This window comes from Ceraceosorus guamensis, assembly GCF_003144195.1.
Source record: "Ceraceosorus guamensis strain MCA 4658 unplaced genomic scaffold IE81scaffold_117, whole genome shotgun sequence".
Taxonomy (NCBI): Eukaryota; Fungi; Basidiomycota; class Exobasidiomycetes; order Ceraceosorales; family Ceraceosoraceae; genus Ceraceosorus; species Ceraceosorus guamensis.
The window spans coordinates 14,685-32,078 of NW_020290112.1; the positions used below are offsets into that span (position 1 = coordinate 14,685).

Here is a 17,394-nt window from a genome sequence, read left to right on the forward strand (position 1 = left end):
CCCGACCCGCCAGTCTGAGTAGTCAGGTAGGCCGCTCGCCCGCCCGCCCGCCGGGCCAGCTCGGGCGCGATCCGTCACGCTCCCGTAGTCTGAGTGCGCGTTCGATCGATCGCTCGCTCACTCGCGCGGGCGCGTGCCTCACCGCAAACGGCTAGCTCGTTGTGTCGTCATCTCGCACCTGTATCCACGTCTCTTTGGTAGAATATTCTCGACTAGCCGATACGATGTGCTCAATCCATGTTGGACCGCCCTCGATCTCCGCAAGTCTTGGCAAAGTTCACGCTGACCGCGGCCGCGCCCCTGCTCCCATCTTGCATGCATGCATGCGGTGATGATGCTTTGGGATCTTCAGCACGATTCTCTGGCTGACCTGCCGTGCCGATACGCCTCCCTGCCTATCACTCACGCCTCTCACTCTTGCGCTTGCTGACTCGAGACTCACTTGAGGCACACCGACAGTCCATCATCGCCGCCTATAGCTGCCACGCCTCGCGACTGATTCAAGCCTCATCGACCGACGAGAGATTCGGTAGTGCAGCCCAGCGCAGTCGAGTCCCCTCACTTCTGCCCAGCACCCATAGTCATGCTGCACGCCGACGGAACGAATGGCCGCGAGTGAGCACGTCTGGTTGCCAAGAAGTGACGTTTGCGCGCGCACTTCTGAGCAGTCTTGTCGTCGCCTCACCGCGCAAACACCAGATGAGCAGACCACGGCGCGGACTGCATGATGACCATTCACATTGAGTGATTGGCCTGGAAGGGAGAGAGCATGAGCATTCAGCATCGAGCATCGATGGACCCTGATCAGCCAGCATGTGGAGAGCAGGCAAGCAAGCAAGGCACGAGAGAGTCACGGCGAAGACCATCAGGAACGTCATGTTGCCGCATCACACGATGCGAGAGCGTCTGCATGTTTATCTCTGGAAGCACTGGGCGAGTGTAAGCAATGATTCGGTGTATGAGTAGGCTGCCACGCATACAGTACCAGGCATGCGAGCGGTCTTCGCTGTTGAGGAGAAGCGGGCACGAACCCTGACTCTCTCTCTCTCCCTCTCCGTGTCACCATGCCGTGAGCACGCACCAGCTTGGCAAGGGCTACCACGCAGGCGAATGCGGCTCCTTGGCACAGCCTCAAAAGGGAGCACATCGACGCGGCACTGCTGGCTTTTCCCCTGCCCCCCCCCCCCCTCGCCCACCTCAAGTCACGAGTCCAGCTTCGACACGCCGTCGCTCGTGTGACGTGTTCCATCATCTTCGACCCAGCCTCATCTCATCTACATAAGAGCTTGCCAATCTCCCCCGCGCTCTTGCACACCCTCCACTACCCTCACTCTGCCCTCGCCGCCGTCGACAGCTCGTTGACAGCGACCTCAAAGCATCCTCAGCGCGACTGCCTCGCGCCAATACATCAGCCAACGCATGGACAAGAACGGTGGCAAGGAACATCAAAATGGTCACCCTGCCCTTAGCACTGGGGGAGGTGGCGCTCAACCTCGCTCCTCGCAGCCCTCTCTCGATGGACCACGCGCCGACGATGAGCCAGAACCACCCGATAGTGGCTCACGTCACGATGCACCACAATCAACTCAACCCGCAGGAGCTGTTCTGCCTCAAGGACAGCAAGGCGGCCACCCTCGCAGCAGATCGCTCACCCTTGAATCCAAGATGGGCCTCACCGCCACCAGCTCTGTCGCTTCTTCTCCCGTCGCCACGTTCGTTGTCGGTCACGACAAGCAAGGCCCCATCGACCTTGAAGCCCAGCTCAAGCATCGCGGCGCTGATGACCGTGGCTCAGTTGCCTCCTCGACAGCCACGCCTAGTGTGCTGCAACCGCATACACTAACATTCGACGACTGCCTCGCTCATCTCAAATCCAACCCGACCACTGGTCTTTCGAGCGCTGATGCAACAGACCGGCTGGCTCGCGACGGTCCAAACACAATTCGCGAAGCCAAAGGTGTCTCGGTGCTCGATATCTTGATCCGCCAAGTGGCAAATGCTCTCACCATCATCTTGCTCGCCGCCATGGCGCTGTCCTTTGGTGTCAGAGACTGGGTAGAAGGTGCAGTCGTCGCCGCCGTCATCCTGATCAACACGCTGATCGGCTTCATCCAAGAGTACAAGGCGGAGAAGACGATGGCGTCTCTTCGCTCGCTGAGCGCCCCAACCGCTCAAGTACTCCGCGACTCTCGCATCGTAGAGCTGCCCGCGCGCGACCTTGTGCTCGGCGACATCATCGTCTTCGTCACTGGCGATCTGCTTCCTGCTGATGTCCGCCTCATTGAGCCAATGTCCAATCTGGAAATCGACGAGGCATCTCTGACCGGAGAGAGCTTGCCTGTCGCCAAGGTCCTCGATGCGCTGGATGGCAAGGATCTCGGCCCTGCAGACCGCATCAATCTGGGCTACGCCGGTACGGTCGTCACCAAGGGTCGTGGACGAGGTGTCGTAGTGGCCGTCGCTGGTGACACCCAACTCGGCACGATTGCGGCCGCGATGGATTCCAGGGCTGAGCGCAAGGCGGCCAACAGCGCGCTTCCCATTTACAAGCGCGCCTGGATCGTCGTCTCTCGCTTCCTTGGCCTTCGTGATGGAACGCCCCTTCAACGCAAGCTGGCTTGGTTCGCCCTGGTCCTCTTGGCCCTGGCCATCCTCTGCATCATCATCGTATTCGCCGTGGCCACTTTCGACCTCAACGATCAAGTCATTCTGTACGCTGTCGCGCTCGCCATTGGCGTTTTGCCAGAAAGCTTGTTGGCCGTGCTCGCCATCACTTTTGCCGCTGGTGCCAAGCGCATGGCCCAAGGCGGTGTCATTGTCCGTCGCCTCGAGGCGCTCGAAGCTCTTGGTGGTGTGGACTGCGTCTGCTCGGACAAGACCGGAACCCTGACCCTTGGCTCGATGGTGGTCCGAGAACTCTGGGCGCTCAGCTCGATCTCAGGCACAAGCTTCTCCATTGATCACACCGGCGCTACTGCTCTGGAACCTGTCGGAAGCATCCATCGCTTGTCTTTGCCAGACGCGGTCGAAAAAGCGGACACGTCCAACATCGCTCTCGACGGTACACCGACCGAAGTCTCCACCCTGGTTCTCGCTGCAAGTCTCTGCAACATCGCTGAGATTCACCAAGCCTCAGACGGCAAATGGACAGGCCGAGGAGATCCCACGGAACTCGCTCTGCAGGTGCTCGCTCACAAGCTTGCGACCGGTCGCCCATCGCTCACGGAGGGCGACTCGCCTGCCTATACACTGGAACAAGAACATCCTTTCGACTCTTCCACCAAGAGAATGACATCCATGTACAGCCTGGCTTCTGATGCTGCGAGCTACACGCTCTTCATGAAGGGTGGCGTAGACCAAGTTCTCGACACTTGCACCGGTATTCGGCTCGACGAGCACGGCAGCATCGTCGCTCTTGACGAGAAGAAGCGTGCACTGATCAACCATAACATGGAAAAGATGGCAGCGCAAGGTCTTCGAGTGCTCGCCTTTGCCCAGCGCAAAGTCACCAAAGAGCAAGTTTCGCGCGCCGATCCAGAAAAGCAAAGCTTGGAAGCTCGACGCGAGCTCATGTCGCGCAAAGAAGCGGAGCAAGACTTTACCTTTGTCGGGCTCGCAGCTCTCTACGATCCACCTCGGCCCGAGACCGCCGATGCTGTGGCTGTTTGCCACCAAGCTGGCGTAATGGTCATTTGCGCGACCGGTGACCACCCTGCTACAGCAAAAGCGATTGCGCTTTCCGTCGGCATCCTCAAGCCTGATGCCCCCGCCAGCGCGGTCATGACGGCTGCTCAATTCGACAAGCTAGACGACGCCACCATCGATGCTCTGCCCTCGTTGCCGCTGGTCGTGGCTCGCTGCACTCCTGCAACCAAGGTGAGGATCATCAACGCCGCGCGCCGTCGCGGTCTTCGGATGGCCATGACGGGAGATGGAGTCAACGATGCTCCAGCTTTAACACAAGCCGACGTTGGCGTGGCCATGGGATCTGGAACGGACATTGCAAAGGATAGCGCCGAGCTCATCATCACCGACGATAACTTTGCGAGTCTCACGACGGGCATCAAGCAGGGACGAACCGTGTTCAAATCCATTCAAAAGTTCATGATCGCCTTGCTCTGCCTCAACGTTGCAGAGACGCTCCTGCTGCTCATCGGTCTGGCACTGCGAGACGATTCTCCCGAACCAGAAAGCATCTTCCCGCTCTCGCCCTTGTCCATCCTTTTGCTGAACCTCATCGTCGGACTTCCCGCCATCGGACTGGGCTTTGAACACCCTGAAGCGGACACGATGCGCCGACCTCCTCAAAAGACTGGCGTGTTTAGTCGTCAGGTGCTCGTCGACCTCTTCGTGTATGGCACAGTCATGGGACTATTGGATCTGGCCGTCTTTTTCACCATGATTTACGGTTTCGGACAAGGACAATTGGGCATCCACTGCAACGAGACACCAAGCGACATTTGCGACGGTGTATTCGAAGCGCGCTCGGCCACCTTTACCACGCTCTTCCTTCAATCCCTGCTCATTGCGTGGGAGCTGCTGAGCGTGGAAAGAAGCCTGTTCGAACGAGGCACTCTTCAACGACTCAAGTCTAATCCCTTCCTGACCTGGACGGTGATTGGAGCAGCGGTCATCGCTCTGCCCATCTGTCTATACGTGCCTGGTTGGAACGACATCTTGAAGCAAGCACCCATGGGCAGAGGCTGGGCTGCCACCGTCGTAGGTGTCGTCCTGTTTCTGCTCTTTGTCGATCTATGGAAATGGACTGCTAGACGTGGAGCTTGGCCTTGGCTCACACGCATCACTGGAGGTGATTTGGACTTTAAGAGGAAATTGTCCGATCTGCCCGATGCCGATGATGCCCTGTCCGACAGGTCCATCGTTTGAACTTTACGCGCGAGTCGAAGGTGATCTTTTGTGGTCCCCCCTCCTGCTCGTCTACCTCGCCTTTCTATCTGCACTCCTCTCGACTTCAACTGTCGCCTTTCTTCACGCACGTACACCAAACGCACGCACACACACACACACCCCACCTTGCGTAAACCTTGCCCTATGCATCAATCATCATGATCTTTTCCCAAAACGAGATGCAAGTCGCGCGTGATCCTCTCATAGGTATCCTACCAGCCGTAAGAGAGAGCCGATCGACGGACGGACGCCCTGGCGTATCGCCCGCCCCGTCTCGCACGCTCCACGCAAACGCAAAACGCAGCACGTCGAAGCGATGCTCATTAGAGAATTCGGGTAAGGATGACTTTTTTGCCAAAAAAAAAAAAGCAAGTGGGAAAGGAGAGGGGGGGGGGGGGGTGACTTGGACTTGGACTGACTCGGCGGTGACGTCGAAAGGGGTAAATCGGGTGACTTGGAAACGGTGCAAAGCGGGGGCGAGGCATTGCGCTTGCACATTGTGTGTGGGGGTTTGCGCGCGGGAATCATCTTTTGAGGAAGAGAGAGAGAGAGAGAGAAAGAGAGAGAGAGAGAGAGGGAAACAAACGGGCCAAGGCCTTACTCGTCCTCTGTCTGAACGCTGCTCACGTTGGACGGTGCAGCCTTCTTGTGGGTCTTGTAACCTTCGCATAGTCTGCGCCTCGTTGAGCTAGTCAAAGCTCTAGTGTTGAATCGTACCCTCTGACTCTGACCCGATTCGTCGCGCACTTGACGGATCATGAGACCCAAAATGTCCACTTCATCCCCAGCATGATGCATCTCGCTCGTGTATTGTTCGAGAATGCTCGAGTCGGAGTAGGAAGGTCGAAGAGAGTTCATCTGACCCATGATGGGACTGGTAGAGACGTCAAACATGATTGGTCCATCTTGTCCATCCTCCTCAGAAAGCGGGTTTCGATCATTTGGCGCTCCAATTGGTCCATGCAAGCTCGCTCGACCCATCATGACCTCGCTGTCAGGTTTGTGTGCGTCGTGGCCCACGTCAATTGGCACTAATGGCAGTGGCTTGAGAGAAGATGGGGGCGACTGCGCGTTGAGCGATTCGCTCGAGATCCAAGCAGAACCCTCCCCTTCGTTGCGCAGGAGGCCAAACGGATGACGCATGTGAAAAGCTGTGCTGCTAATCTCGGATTGCACACACGAGTCGAGCGAATCAGACCTCGAACGAGCCGATTGGCGAGGTTCTTCCTGCGATACCGAGCGCAAGTGGCCCCTGTCTTGATCTGCCACACTGACCACGTCAACGACCGAATTGTTGGCTGATCTAAACGGCAGACCAGCTTGAGAAGCTGCAAACGCGTACCTGCTCAAGCGCCTTTCTCTGAGGGTCAGGGATGTGTGGTCGTCCGGTTTGTTGTAGCGAATGCCGACCGACCCCATGCTAGAGGAGCTGTTGGTACCAGTGCCGGCGTGCGATGGCCTCCAGGTGCGAGACTGAGAGGATGACCGGGGCGCCGTTGTGGGCGTCTGATTTGCGCTACGCACGAGCAGAAGTGGCTTCAAGGAATTGCTTTGGGACGTCGAGCCTCTCGATGAGATGGTGTTGCCTCCGAATTGGAAATCGCGCAGGCGATCGCCGCGCAGAGCTTGTGCGTATTCGAGCTCCTTCTCCATGTGCTCAGCTACCACAGGTGTCGGCTTGAGATTCTCACAAAGCTCTTCATCATCGAGCGTCTCGGATGGGAAAGCCGGCGCATCTTTAACCTTGACGTACTTGCCATCGTTGTCGAGCTTCTCCGAGCCGATACCGAGCGCAATGAGGAGGCCCTCGGTTCGCTTAGCTTGAAAAGAGGCTTTTGACAGGGTGGAGTCGAGCGAAGATGTCGATAGCGAGGCGGAGGAGCTGGTATAGACCAGAGGCGGCACGAGTAGGTCCACTTCGATCGTTGATGCATCGATGATAGGCGTAGGCGGCAAGGGTCGATCATAGGAAGCGAGGCTTCTCAAGGATGCCGCAGGCGAAGACTGTTTAGACGCGGCCTTTGGAGCGTTGGCAGGTCTGCGCGCGACCTTTGCGGCCAGCTGTTGTTGTCCTGCGGAGAGTTTGCGCCTGAGGCTCGGCTGACGGCCCGCATGAGCAACCTGCTGTGCAGGCTTCTGTTTACCGAGAGTCATGCGGCTGGGTGCAGGCGTAAGCTTCAGATCCCCCTCATCATCGCCAGACCAATTCTTCAAGAGACCAGCGCCCACGGTGGCAGCTCCCAACCTCGTCGGCGATCTTGCCAGAGGAGTGCAGAGCATGGCAGATGTGGGAGTGCCAAAGGTGCGTGGCTGACCTTGCGAGATGCTTTGTACGGCAGGCGTGCGATGTTGAAGATGCGCCTTGGGGCGGCGTTTGGGGTCAAACGCGAGTCTCAGAGGAGCTGGCATCTTGGAACGAGGCGCTTCGACGACTTGCAGAGTGCTGGGGTAGATCCTCGAGTGTCTCTGCTGATTGCGATTCGATGGCGACGGACGCGAGACGATGCCGTCTGCAGAGCTCGGAGTAGAGAAAGCTAGAGGTGCCGCGTGCGTGCTGAACGAAGAGGGTGTCTGAATTGGTGATAACCAAGGGTCGATAGGACTGGGCGGACGATCGAGCATGTCCGAAAATGGCGCTGGCGAGCCAGAGTCGCGCTGACCGTCTACGCGCGGGGTTGCTGGCAAAGGAGCCGAGGGAGGCGGAGCTACGAGGCGAAGCTTGTCCGAACGTTTCTCGATCGTCTTGATGGCGGCGGAAGCGGGTTGCAGTGCAGGAGATTTGGTTTGTGGACTCGATCTGACCAACGTTGAAGCAAACGTCGGTGGTGGTGTACTTGATGTTTCTGCTCGAGACGACGCCAATGCTCTTTTTAGATCGCGAATGGAGACGGGAGTCGATGGTTGAGCAGAGGGTGATGCGTTGGCAGCGTTGGTCTTTTGTTGAAGTGAGGTAGATGTGGTGCGGCCATGTTGCGTGCAAGGTGCAGTCTTGGGCGCGCTGTTCGGGGTCATGGGTACGCTCACCATGTCGTCATCGTCTATCGAAGCTCTGGCAGTTTTCGGCGTTGCGTTTCGAGAATGACGCCTCTTGTGGCCGACGTTGAAGGACAAGCTGAGGCTCTTGCTCTTTCTTCGCGGTGAAGATGCGTCGCCGGATGTGGTGTCCGCTTGACGAAAGAACCTTCCGGCCGAGCGCAGCGCATCAAAGGGAGAGCTGCTGCCATCGTGCGAATCGTAGCGCGTATCTCTAAAGGTGATCTCTTGGACCTCTTCCACTCCCTCCTCGTCGGAGCTGTCATCGAAGCCAGATTTGGCAGGCAGACGAGCTTGTCGTGGCACAGTGTCCAAAGCCAATTGAAGGGCGGGTGGAATCGCGGCGCGCTTGATTTGCGGTCCGACTGAGCGCCGTGATGCTTTCACAGCAGCCGTGCGAGGTGTGTGGCTACGCGACGAAAGAGCTTGGAGCGTCAACCTTCTTGACCTGACCGAGTCTCCTTACAGCCAACACAGCGCGGTCGTGCTCACCTCTTGGGACTGACCAACGACTCGCCAGCGCGCGATGCAGCGTCTGCACTTCCGTCACTTTCCAGATCAGTGCTGTAGAAGGACCAATTGTTCATACTTGCTCGCGCGCGGGCACTCAACGGCGAAAAGGGATTCTCGATGAACGTCGAAGCATCCGACGGCAATTTGAGCGCAGTCGAGACGCTTTCATTTGCCACACCATCGCTTGTTCGGCGAGAAAACTTTTTGGTTGCGCCGGCGCCAGAGTGAAATGTCGGCGCTGGTGGTGTCCAGCCAGTCAGCGCTTTAGACTGCACGGGCTTTGGCTTGCCGACTTTGAAATCTGCTGCAGACGAGTGAGGTGTGTGCGAGGTGAGCCTCATGGTGAGGACCGTAGGTGGGGTGTGTGGGCGAGATGGGACAATGTGGTGCTTGCTGGCTGGCTCGCTGGCTGGCTGCTCAAGTCGTTTGGCGGTTCGAGCGTGATGCTCTCGCTTCAAGCGAAAGTGAGTGCGATGTGCGAGGGGTGCAGCGTCCTTGATGCGTGTGCCGGCAGAGACGCAACTTGCTGGGCCATTCAATCGAGAGCGCAAACTTGTTGTGGCGACTTGACCAGCGTCGTCGTAGGCGCCTCTGAAAAGTATGGTCCTGTATATATACGTGCGAGGCAGCCTTTGGTGACGTGTACCTCCCCTACCAAGATCGCCGCCCATCGTTCGATCCATTGTCCCACGAAGCCGGCGCAGCGGTGCATCTACACAAGCACAGCGGCAGGGTCTCCCCATTTTCATTGCTGACGGTGAAATTAACCGCACTGCTGCGAAAGGACATTGACGATGGTCGATGTCGTTGGTCGGGCGCGTGGCCAGAGATTGGACCTGTGTGGATGCAGCATCGTCGACGATCATACCTTGCACGCATCATCAAGCCGTCTTGTCCTTTTGCCCCGCGCTCCATGACAATTCAGCAGCAAGTTCCAGCGCTAGCTGATGCGAATGGTAGAAAGGGAAGCTCGAGGATTTGCGCGGTGCGACGCGAGCTTCTCGATCGCGTCCGTGCGCGACTTCCAAGCGCATCCGCCCATGATGTGCGATGAGTAAGGACAAAGGAAACTTCTTGTCGCGCTTCCCGCGCGTGCGCGGGGGAAGAAAAGCCACACGCGGCGGCGGCGGCAGCGGTGCATGCATGCACATATGCGCTGCAGTGACGACTGATTCTGCCGTCCCTTTTCCATCCGTGCGCAGTCAAGATCGAGTCTTGACGAGTGGCTGCTGGCTGCATGGCTGCTTTGGATCGTCCCGTTTGCTACGAGATATTGGATTCAACGTGAACTTTTCAACAAGACAAAGGGCTCCCGACACCTCACTCACACTCTTTAGTCCGGCTGGGCAGCGCCTCCTACGCCGGTGCGAACACTTGCGACATTTCCGCACTGGCGCAAAGCCGCGCGCATTTCACTTTGGATCGTCCCGTTTGCTACGAGATATTGGATTCAACGTGAACTTTTCAACAAGACAAAGGGCTCCCGACACCTCACTCACACTCTTTAGTCCGGCTGGGCAGCGCCTCCTACGCCGGTGCGAACACTTGCGACATTTCCGCACTGGCGCAAAGCCGCGCGCATTTCTGTCCCTTTGCTAGCCCCCTTGTCCTCCCGCTTGCGTGTTGCTTGTAGCCAGTCACGAGTGCATTTGCCGCACCGACGACATGCGACTCACTGCTGTAGCCCCCAGATTTGAGCGGATGCAGTCCCAGAGCAGAGTCGAGTTTGATCGAAGCCGCGCTCGGGTCTGCTTCACATTTGGTGCCGGACAACAGCGCCGACAGTCTTGAGTCAACATGTAGACATGTGCTAGGAAAGCACGTGACTTGTGTCTGCCGCGCAAGCGTCCACGCTTTCGCACGTCGGATGCTTACGGCGCGCATCCTCTTGATCCCCCCAGTCCGCCATGCTCCCGCCGACGCCATTCACCTAGCATTCCCTGAGATCCGAGGTGACACATTCTTGGGACATACCCGCTATGCGCACTCTTCTCGCGCTGCGACAGAAAGCAAAACCAGCCCCAACGAGCGAGTTTCGCTAGATGGTGGGCGCTTCGTGCGATTCGTAAAGTTTCCTTCCTGGCGCCGATTTCGGTGAGCCACGCTTTCCCTCGGCAAGAATCCATCCGGCCTCGTGGTGTGGGGGAGAGGCTCGGGAATTTGTGTGCAAGTGGGGCGTGGCGGAAGTGCGACAAAGAGGCAACGGGAAAGGTCCCAAGTCCGACTTGACTGTGAGATCAGTCTTGAGTGAGAGTAGAGTGCGTCATGATTACGAAGGAGCTGCGCAGCGTGTCTGCGCCTCGTTCATGAAATGTTTGAATCGCCTCAATCCTTCTATACATTAATCCTTTATTTCCTCCTTTCGCGACTCGTCCCATCCAAGAAAGGAAATCGTAGGCACAAGTATAGCGTCTGCGCATCTTCTCATCTAATTGGTAGCAGCGACCTCGAATGCAAATTTCTAGAGCTGGGCATGAATGATGGTTCTTTGTCAACGACTTTACCGCCAAAGAATCACGATCTTTGTTCCCTATTCGCGGACTTGTAGGTCGACATGGTGATGAAAGTGATGACGATTGCGTTGCGGACGGATGATGTGAAAGTCGAGCTGAGATGCGATCAGACGATCCAACCTCGCGCGTCGGTTTTTCAATCAAATGTGAATGGCGCAGCTCCGTCCTTTGAATCCTTGGCCACGTTGAGATTCGTGATCGCGAATTTTGAATGTTGATCGAGGGATCGAGATTATAGCAGCAGTGACGTAATTGCGAAAAGGTCATCAATCCATGTTGCATCGCGCAACGCTATGCGTCTGGAGCGCCCGCCTGCGCGCGAGGAAATGAAGTCACAGTGTGGACGCGGAACGAAGGAGTGAATCGTGAATGCACTTGAGTGGATGATGGATCAATCAACCGAAAACGAGAAACGCTTTCATCAGAATGCAAGCTCATGCCTGCCGGTGCCGATGAGAAGCTCACCCGCCGCTAGTTGTGTGAATTAGCCAGCCACGCATGTGGAGGCAGGCGCGTTCGCAAATCCCCATGCAAGACATCAATCACGTTCGCGGTGCATCCGCGAAATCGCGGCACGCCGGCGTGCAACGATGAACGATCAGACTGTATCCGCTTGCACCATCGTTCCTTTCACATCAAGCCCATTCCTCGCCCGGTCTAGTCGATCCGTCAACACGATGGTGGATGCGGCTTCCACAACCAAGCTTGCTGCCGAGCAGCAGCAGCAGCAGCAGCAGCAGCAGACATCCCTAAGTAGAGCTTCAACGAGCCAAACGATGTTGAGGTTGATGAGGGACAACGAAGCAGCGTTGAAAGCCTTGCTGGTGCACAGCGGCAAAGTGTTGCGAATCAGATCGGACACGTCGATGAGCTTGCAGAACAGCACACAGGTGCAATCATCAGCTCCGCTCGAAGCGATGATCGTCGATTCCCAAAATGCAATGTTTGGAGAGGAGCAAGCGGAAGCAAAGACTGCCGCCTCCCGCTCCACGCATACGGTGATGGAGGAGCTCTTGAAGAGCGTCAAGGAGGATGTCGCTTCGACGCCTGGAATGGTAGAGGTGCTACACAATGCAGAATCGCTGAGCAGAGGCTGCAATGCTCTTGCTGCGTGGCTGGTGAGTGGCTCGCTGGAGCGCGCATCTATAGTTGGGGGCGATTACGCGAACGGTCAGCTGGCTGAATCAAACAAGGTCAAGCCCATGTTTGGTTTGCATTTCGCATGCCGACCAATGGCTCTCGCCCTCTTCGTCTCTCTTTCGCATACTCGCTCACACCTTTTCCGCATTCCCCAAAAGTCGTATGCCCAGACCTTGCTGCTCTCCGAGCTAGCTCGAGCGCAGGTAAGAGAAGCGCAAGAGGCGCTCGAACAGGCAAGAGCGGCTGAAGCAGCTCGACTGGAGCAAGTTGCAGCGGCTGAGCAAGCCGCAAAAGAAGTAGCAGAAGAGAGGGAGCGAACAGAAAAAGAGGCAGCGGACAAGATGGCGAAAGATGCGAGTACAGCAGCTGCTGCAGGAGACACCGTGGCTATCGAGTCACGCAAAGGAGATTCTGCCACTGAAACGCACAACGACGATGAGGACGACGACGATGATGTTCCCCTAGCAGCAGCGAGTAAAGCCCCTGTGACAGGAGCTACAAGAGCACCGACGATCGACATGAACGCCGAGCAGCCCATCGATCTCACTATGAGCCCGTCAGGGTCGCCAGAGATCTCGAAAGCGGAAGCCAGCTCCACCGCCAATGTACCACCGATATCATCAGCAGTAGCGTCGAGCGGCACGGATCCTGCTTCCCTCCTGGCGTCTCTGACAGGCATAGCTGCAAATCCAGCTTTCGCTTCGTTGTCGGAGACGGCCAACTCGTCAGGTTCAAGCACATCGCTGCCTCTGCCCACTTCAGACGCGAACGAAGCAAGCTCAGACTTTAATCTGTGGGACATGGACCTTTCCAGCTTGGATATGACTCAATTGTCAAGACTGGCAGCAGGGCCCACCGCAAAGGAATTGACCGGTGCAAACGAATCGGGATTGGACCTGTCCAAGCTCGACGCTCCCACCGATCCGGCCAACAAGGACAATCTGCCACCGGACACGACCGCTGCAGGTGGAGACGCGAGCGTAAGCAACGCCATCTCTACAGACTTCTCCTTTTTGGGCAATATAGCTCCCGACTCGGCTGGATCCATGGGCGCTTTCGAGAATGGTAGTCTTGACATGGGTGATGGTACGGGGATGGGCATGGACCTCAGCAACCTTGACTTTGACTTTGGAGAGTTTCAAAAGCAGTTTGATAGCACCAATGAAGGCGGTGCGGAGGATGGAGGCTAGCTGGTGGCCACAGCAGCAGGGCAATGGACAGGTCCCGTCATTCTCGTGCATCAACCTGCTTACGGTACTGGAAGGACCGTTCCCAGGTACGTACCCCGCCTCATCAATGTCAAGCTACAACGATCCAATCTGCTCATTCGCTTCGTGTGTACGCCTTCACATCATTGCCAATCGTTTCGAATACAGACGCGCGAATCACATCATTTTACTCAAAGTCGAGGAGGGCAGGCAAAGTGGGGTGGCGTTGCTTGCGACAGCAAGCAACGCGCCTCAATCCTTGTTCGTGTGCCTGAAAGCCAAATCAAACTCGCTCTTTACCAGGCCAATCTCGGGGCAGAACAAGACGCAGCCGAACAGACCACCCACCGTCAGCCCAGCGCCCAGCTTTGTCGCCTTGGGGTGACGGTCATAGAAGCGGAGCGCTCCGTTGACTGTTCGGTTCTTGAGACGCACCAATCGGCCTCTCCATGTTCTAGGACTGCCCGGTGGTTCACCTGCAGCAGTCTGCCTAGCTCCTCGCGCTTCGGAAAGCTCTGCCGTGGCAGTCGGATGGGAGTCCATCGTGTGACTATGCCCCGCAGCTTGGTGATCCAGATGGAAGCTTCGTACAGCGCCAGTACTGCTCAAGGACGATAAGCGTGTGGACACCTCCATCGGCAGGTTCTCGAATCGTTGGGGCGAGATTAGGCCATGCAAAGTGGCACGGGCACGCGATGCTGCTGCTGCTAGATCACCATGTGAGGAAGCTGGCGGCGGACTCGATGGTGTGTGGTCGCTGGTGCTGCGGTGGAGCTCGCTGCGCTTCCAAAATCTTTCAGTAGGCTGACGTCTTGCACTCGATGTACGTTGGAGGGCCTGCTCCAGCGGTTCATAATGCCCAGGGACTGTGGACAAGAAATGTCGTTGGCCTAGCGGTACATCGACGTCTCTCCCAAAAAGCGTATTAGGTGGAGTCCCATCACTGTCTGTACGGTCGTAAAGAGCAGCTGTGCGGCCTTCCGTGTCTCGCCTAACGTGATGCTCAGTGTGGTTCTGCTTTCTGGGCGGTGTATCGGTATGCTTCAGGTCGCAGCCGGCAAGCTCGCAGGCCATGAGAAAGGTTGCCGCAATAGGCGCAGCGGTCCCAAAGATGGGATGCTTCTTCCAGTAGGCATGTATGGCCTTTGCGACAGTGACAAAGGGTCGAGCTGCCGACTTGCCCGCCTTGACAGCTTTCGCAGTCCTAGTGACATCGGCTTTTGGCAGGTTGTGAACGACATCGCCATTGCTGGGACCCGCTTCTACTGATCGTCGCACAATCTCGCCAATCACGGCAGTCGAAAGCTCACTTCTGCGTGCGTGCCGTAGGTGCTTGACCTGAGCCGGAGTCGGAGGTGGAGCCGGCAGCGGGGACAGGGCAGGATCGGGTTTGCCGTGCTTGAAATCGCAATCAAAGGCGCCGCATCCCAGGAATATGCCAAAGGGCAAAAAGGTGGCAGTCATGAGGAATGGATAGTTTTTGAAGCCGCCTGCGAGACCTTTGGCGCTGTTTCGCATCATCTTTGCCGAGTACTGCATCATGTCGTGCGGAGCGTTGTGGACCTTTCTCACCGCCCCTACAGCCTTGGCTCCAATCGTGGAAGCAGCTCGCTTCTTCTCCACCTTTTCCGCGCTAGACGTTGCGACAAGGCGTTCGACTTGTTCCTCAGCACCGTCACGGGGCTTAATGTGAGGGAGCCAGTCGGGATTGTAAGGCTGCCGTCTTGACGTGTTCACCGAACGCGTACTCGTGCGACGCCCCTCTGCGAGAGCACGTCGCAAATTTCTGGAGAGCAGCGTGTCTGCACTGTGCTCGAGCTCGACCCGCCCACGTTGGACATTGCCATTCGCCTGAGTGTCTTTTGTTCTGAGCGTGGGCGCACTCTGGGCTGTGCCAAAGAGAAGGATGACAGCGACCAAGGCTTGGCCAAGCATTTTGCCTGCAATGATCGCTGGCCAGAGGGAAGAGGGGACGCTAGTAGGTTGCTCCTTTGAATGTCTGCCCTCTCAAATTAGCGTCAGCCGTGAACAAGAAACGGAATGGGCCACACGAGGGCCGACGGAAGGACTTGGTGATGCGCCTTTGTACGCTTGGACGAGAGCCGGCTCAACATCGTGAGAGGCGCACAGAGACGGGCCATGATCTTCACTTTCGCCACCAAAGGGCTACATCGCTTTGCAGCTTATCAGGTCCGCTTCGACTTCCTTGCTGGCGTGTCTTGTTGGTGTCGAGCACCATCAACAAGCTGCGTGCTTATAGTGTGGTGTATCATTTGCCACCATGACAGGAGAGCCGCTGTGCGTGTCCTCGTGTTCCCAACTGTATCCTTAGCAGTACGGTATGCCTTGTGACATTAGGGCGTTCGGCCATCGCGCGTGACGTGATTCTCGTGAGGCATTCGTTCATCGCTGTCAATCAGCGCAGCCATCGACTGCCACTACACCGGTCGCTGCTACATACTCCGGAGAGCTGTGCCGATCAGAGAGCGCCCGCACACCAAAGTTCGCGTTTCTAGCGCTCTTCATCACGGGACGCTTTTGGATACGCAGCTCTGCAATCACCAGCGCCAATCTAGCTGCTGCAATCGATCCTTTGCTAGCTGGTGTGCATCGCCTGACAAGAACCACCAGCGGAGGAGAAGGGCAAGAGCGCAGCTGTAAGCGTTGCGAGCTCATCCACAGAGATTGTGCGATGAGCGAATGACCGCGGCAGTACATCACGTCTACCTCTTCGGGCATTCATAATTGCTTTACGCCATAGCGCCATGGGCCCCGATAGCGTTGCTCGGCGTGCACACCTACAGGGCAAGTGTGCGGCTGAAGATAAGGCTGACGCATCCTTGTCCGTTCTTTTCCTCCAATGTATAGCCCAAGCCGTGTCATCAGGCTACGCGCACTTGGCCCTGTCTGGTGATAGCCTTGGCTGAGCGCGTCAACGGTGACTAGCTGTTCCGTCTCTGCCTGTCCTTCCGGCCGGCAGGCGTGCGTTCACCTTGTCGATGAGGCCGTGCACTTTTGGCTCCTCATCCCTTGTCCGAGCCTGTCCACGTGATGGCAGTCATCTAGCAGCCCAGCATCTCGCCTTGGAGCGCTTCAACATGATCTTTGGGGATGTGAGCCCGCCCTCAACTTGTCTCCTCATCCGTCCCGCCGTACCATTGACTGTTGCAAACCAATCACGGGCTCCTTCTGGCTGCGGCGCCTTCCATGGTGCGCATCCGCCAGATCAGGCACGGCGGGTCAGACTGCAAGTATCAGCCTCGGGTTGGAAAAAGGGCACGGCGTGCATGTTTTTCCGCCTGCCTCGCGATGAGGCGCAACCAGTCTTGCGGGGCTTTACATCCAGCTTTCATGAACCAAGACGGCATGGCGTAGTAGTGGATTGCAAGATGCACTCGTCACCACGCAATTGTGAATGCCTCCACGCCTTTGCCGACGAGACATGTCTGCTGAGCGAACAGCCACAATGGAAACGCTTCATCGTGGCGAAATTCGGGCAAAGGCGTGCTGGCGAAGGGAGGCTAATGCGCATAATCGATCGCTTTCGTGATCGTGAAGTGACGGACGGGCGTAAGCTAGCGCAGCGCGTGATGCAACGGAACGCTCCTCCACTATGCTTCCGCTCACTTTTGGCGACCCCGCTCACGTCGCCGGAACTTTCCTGGTAAATGTGATCCCGTGGCGTAGATCTCAGCCACCCGGCTACTCATCTCAGACGACGAGCCCAAACATGGATGTCGCACGCTTGAGCTCCCCATTGACAGTGACGAGACAATCACGATGGGCATCCAGCTGGTTGTGAATGTCCCTTACGTACACGCGCCACCAGTCCGGCACCGTTTCGAAGACGAGTCGGCAGCAGTGACCAGCAGAGTCTCCTCTGACCTGTGGCGCCTGACGTGCTCGATGTTCGACGTGGACTCGGAGAGAGACTGGCCATGGGCGTACATCAATCTCAAGTCCCGCTGCGAGCTGAAGTGTTGTGGGAATATCAATCCCGTGAACGACCGAGAGCTTGTCGTCGCTCCTCGCCTCCTCTCCTCACAACATCCACCCCTATAGACGGTGCGTCGAGCTCG

The 17,394-nt window shown here is 57.2% G+C and overlaps 8 protein-coding genes across 8 annotated transcripts; 4 read left to right on the plus strand and 4 right to left on the minus strand.

Annotated features, from left to right (window-relative positions):
* Window positions 1–523: 523 nt before the first annotated feature.
* IE81DRAFT_326539 (hypothetical protein) lies at window positions 524–1,156 on the minus strand. The gene is made up of 2 exons (XM_025514851.1): window positions 700–1,156; window positions 524–615 (listed from the first exon to the last, which is right to left on the minus strand). Exons 1-2 carry the CDS (start codon window positions 876–878, stop codon window positions 582–584), a joined length of 213 nt encoding a protein of 70 aa, XP_025366598.1. The 5' UTR covers window positions 879–1,156; the 3' UTR covers window positions 524–581.
* IE81DRAFT_26201 (hypothetical protein) lies at window positions 888–1,329 on the plus strand. The gene has a single exon (XM_025511397.1). The coding sequence runs from the start codon at window positions 991–993 to the stop codon at window positions 1,237–1,239; it is 249 nt and encodes an 82-aa protein (XP_025366599.1). The 5' UTR covers window positions 888–990; the 3' UTR covers window positions 1,240–1,329.
* On the plus strand, window positions 1,185–5,079 carry IE81DRAFT_326540 (potassium/sodium eff). Its single transcript, XM_025514852.1, has one exon. It carries the CDS (start codon window positions 1,420–1,422, stop codon window positions 4,885–4,887), a length of 3,468 nt encoding a protein of 1,155 aa, XP_025366600.1. The 5' UTR covers window positions 1,185–1,419; the 3' UTR covers window positions 4,888–5,079.
* Window positions 5,080–5,397: 318 nt separating this feature from the next.
* On the minus strand, window positions 5,398–9,784 carry IE81DRAFT_326543 (hypothetical protein). Its single transcript, XM_025514853.1, has 2 exons — window positions 8,434–9,784; window positions 5,398–8,350 (listed from the first exon to the last, which is right to left on the minus strand). The coding sequence occupies exons 1-2, from the start codon at window positions 9,318–9,320 to the stop codon at window positions 5,506–5,508; spliced, it is 3,732 nt and encodes a 1,243-aa protein (XP_025366601.1). The 5' UTR covers window positions 9,321–9,784; the 3' UTR covers window positions 5,398–5,505.
* A 751-nt stretch (window positions 9,785–10,535) lies between these two features.
* IE81DRAFT_26214 (hypothetical protein) lies at window positions 10,536–11,357 on the minus strand. The gene has a single exon (XM_025511398.1). It carries the CDS (start codon window positions 11,247–11,249, stop codon window positions 10,692–10,694), a length of 558 nt encoding a protein of 185 aa, XP_025366602.1. The 5' UTR covers window positions 11,250–11,357; the 3' UTR covers window positions 10,536–10,691.
* Window positions 11,358–11,420: 63 nt separating this feature from the next.
* Window positions 11,421–13,710, plus strand: IE81DRAFT_26257 (hypothetical protein). Its single transcript, XM_025511399.1, has 3 exons — window positions 11,421–12,085; window positions 12,266–13,383; window positions 13,484–13,710. The coding sequence occupies exons 1-2, from the start codon at window positions 11,558–11,560 to the stop codon at window positions 13,295–13,297; spliced, it is 1,560 nt and encodes a 519-aa protein (XP_025366603.1). The 5' UTR covers window positions 11,421–11,557; the 3' UTR covers window positions 13,298–13,383; window positions 13,484–13,710.
* Window positions 13,573–14,989, minus strand: IE81DRAFT_326545 (hypothetical protein; the record flags this gene model as incomplete). Its single annotated transcript, XM_025514854.1, has 2 exons — window positions 14,162–14,989; window positions 13,573–14,034 (listed from the first exon to the last, which is right to left on the minus strand). Coding segments are annotated over exons 1-2 (703 nt in total), but the record flags the coding sequence as incomplete, so codon positions are not given.
* Window positions 14,990–16,184: 1,195 nt separating this feature from the next.
* On the plus strand, window positions 16,185–17,118 carry IE81DRAFT_26308 (hypothetical protein). Its single transcript, XM_025511400.1, has one exon. The coding sequence runs from the start codon at window positions 16,315–16,317 to the stop codon at window positions 16,981–16,983; it is 669 nt and encodes a 222-aa protein (XP_025366605.1). The 5' UTR covers window positions 16,185–16,314; the 3' UTR covers window positions 16,984–17,118.
* Window positions 17,119–17,394: the final 276 nt, after the last annotated feature.

Excerpts from the sequence above, each read along its gene's own strand:
- IE81DRAFT_326539 (XM_025514851.1), bottom strand. The coding sequence starts at position 878 with ATGACGTTCCTGATGGTCTTCGCCGTGACTCTCTCGTGCCTTGCTTGC. Across the intron at positions 616-699 it reads CCGCGCCGTGGTCTGCTCAT|TCGCGGCCATTCGTTCCGTC; the intron begins CTGGTGTTTGCG and ends AGACGTGCTCAC.
- IE81DRAFT_26201 (XM_025511397.1), top strand. The coding sequence starts at position 991 with ATGCGAGCGGTCTTCGCTGTTGAGGAGAAGCGGGCACGAACCCTGACT.
- IE81DRAFT_326540 (XM_025514852.1), top strand. The coding sequence starts at position 1,420 with ATGGACAAGAACGGTGGCAAGGAACATCAAAATGGTCACCCTGCCCTT.
- IE81DRAFT_326543 (XM_025514853.1), bottom strand. The coding sequence starts at position 9,320 with ATGATCGTCGACGATGCTGCATCCACACAGGTCCAATCTCTGGCCACG. Across the intron at positions 8,351-8,433 it reads TCGTTGGTCAGTCCCAAGAG|CCACACACCTCGCACGGCTG; the intron begins GTGAGCACGACC and ends TTCGTCGCGTAG.
- IE81DRAFT_26214 (XM_025511398.1), bottom strand. The coding sequence starts at position 11,249 with ATGCAACATGGATTGATGACCTTTTCGCAATTACGTCACTGCTGCTAT.
- IE81DRAFT_26257 (XM_025511399.1), top strand. The coding sequence starts at position 11,558 with ATGAACGATCAGACTGTATCCGCTTGCACCATCGTTCCTTTCACATCA. Across the intron at positions 12,086-12,265 it reads ATGCTCTTGCTGCGTGGCTG|TCGTATGCCCAGACCTTGCT; the intron begins GTGAGTGGCTCG and ends ATTCCCCAAAAG.
- IE81DRAFT_26308 (XM_025511400.1), top strand. The coding sequence starts at position 16,315 with ATGAGGCCGTGCACTTTTGGCTCCTCATCCCTTGTCCGAGCCTGTCCA.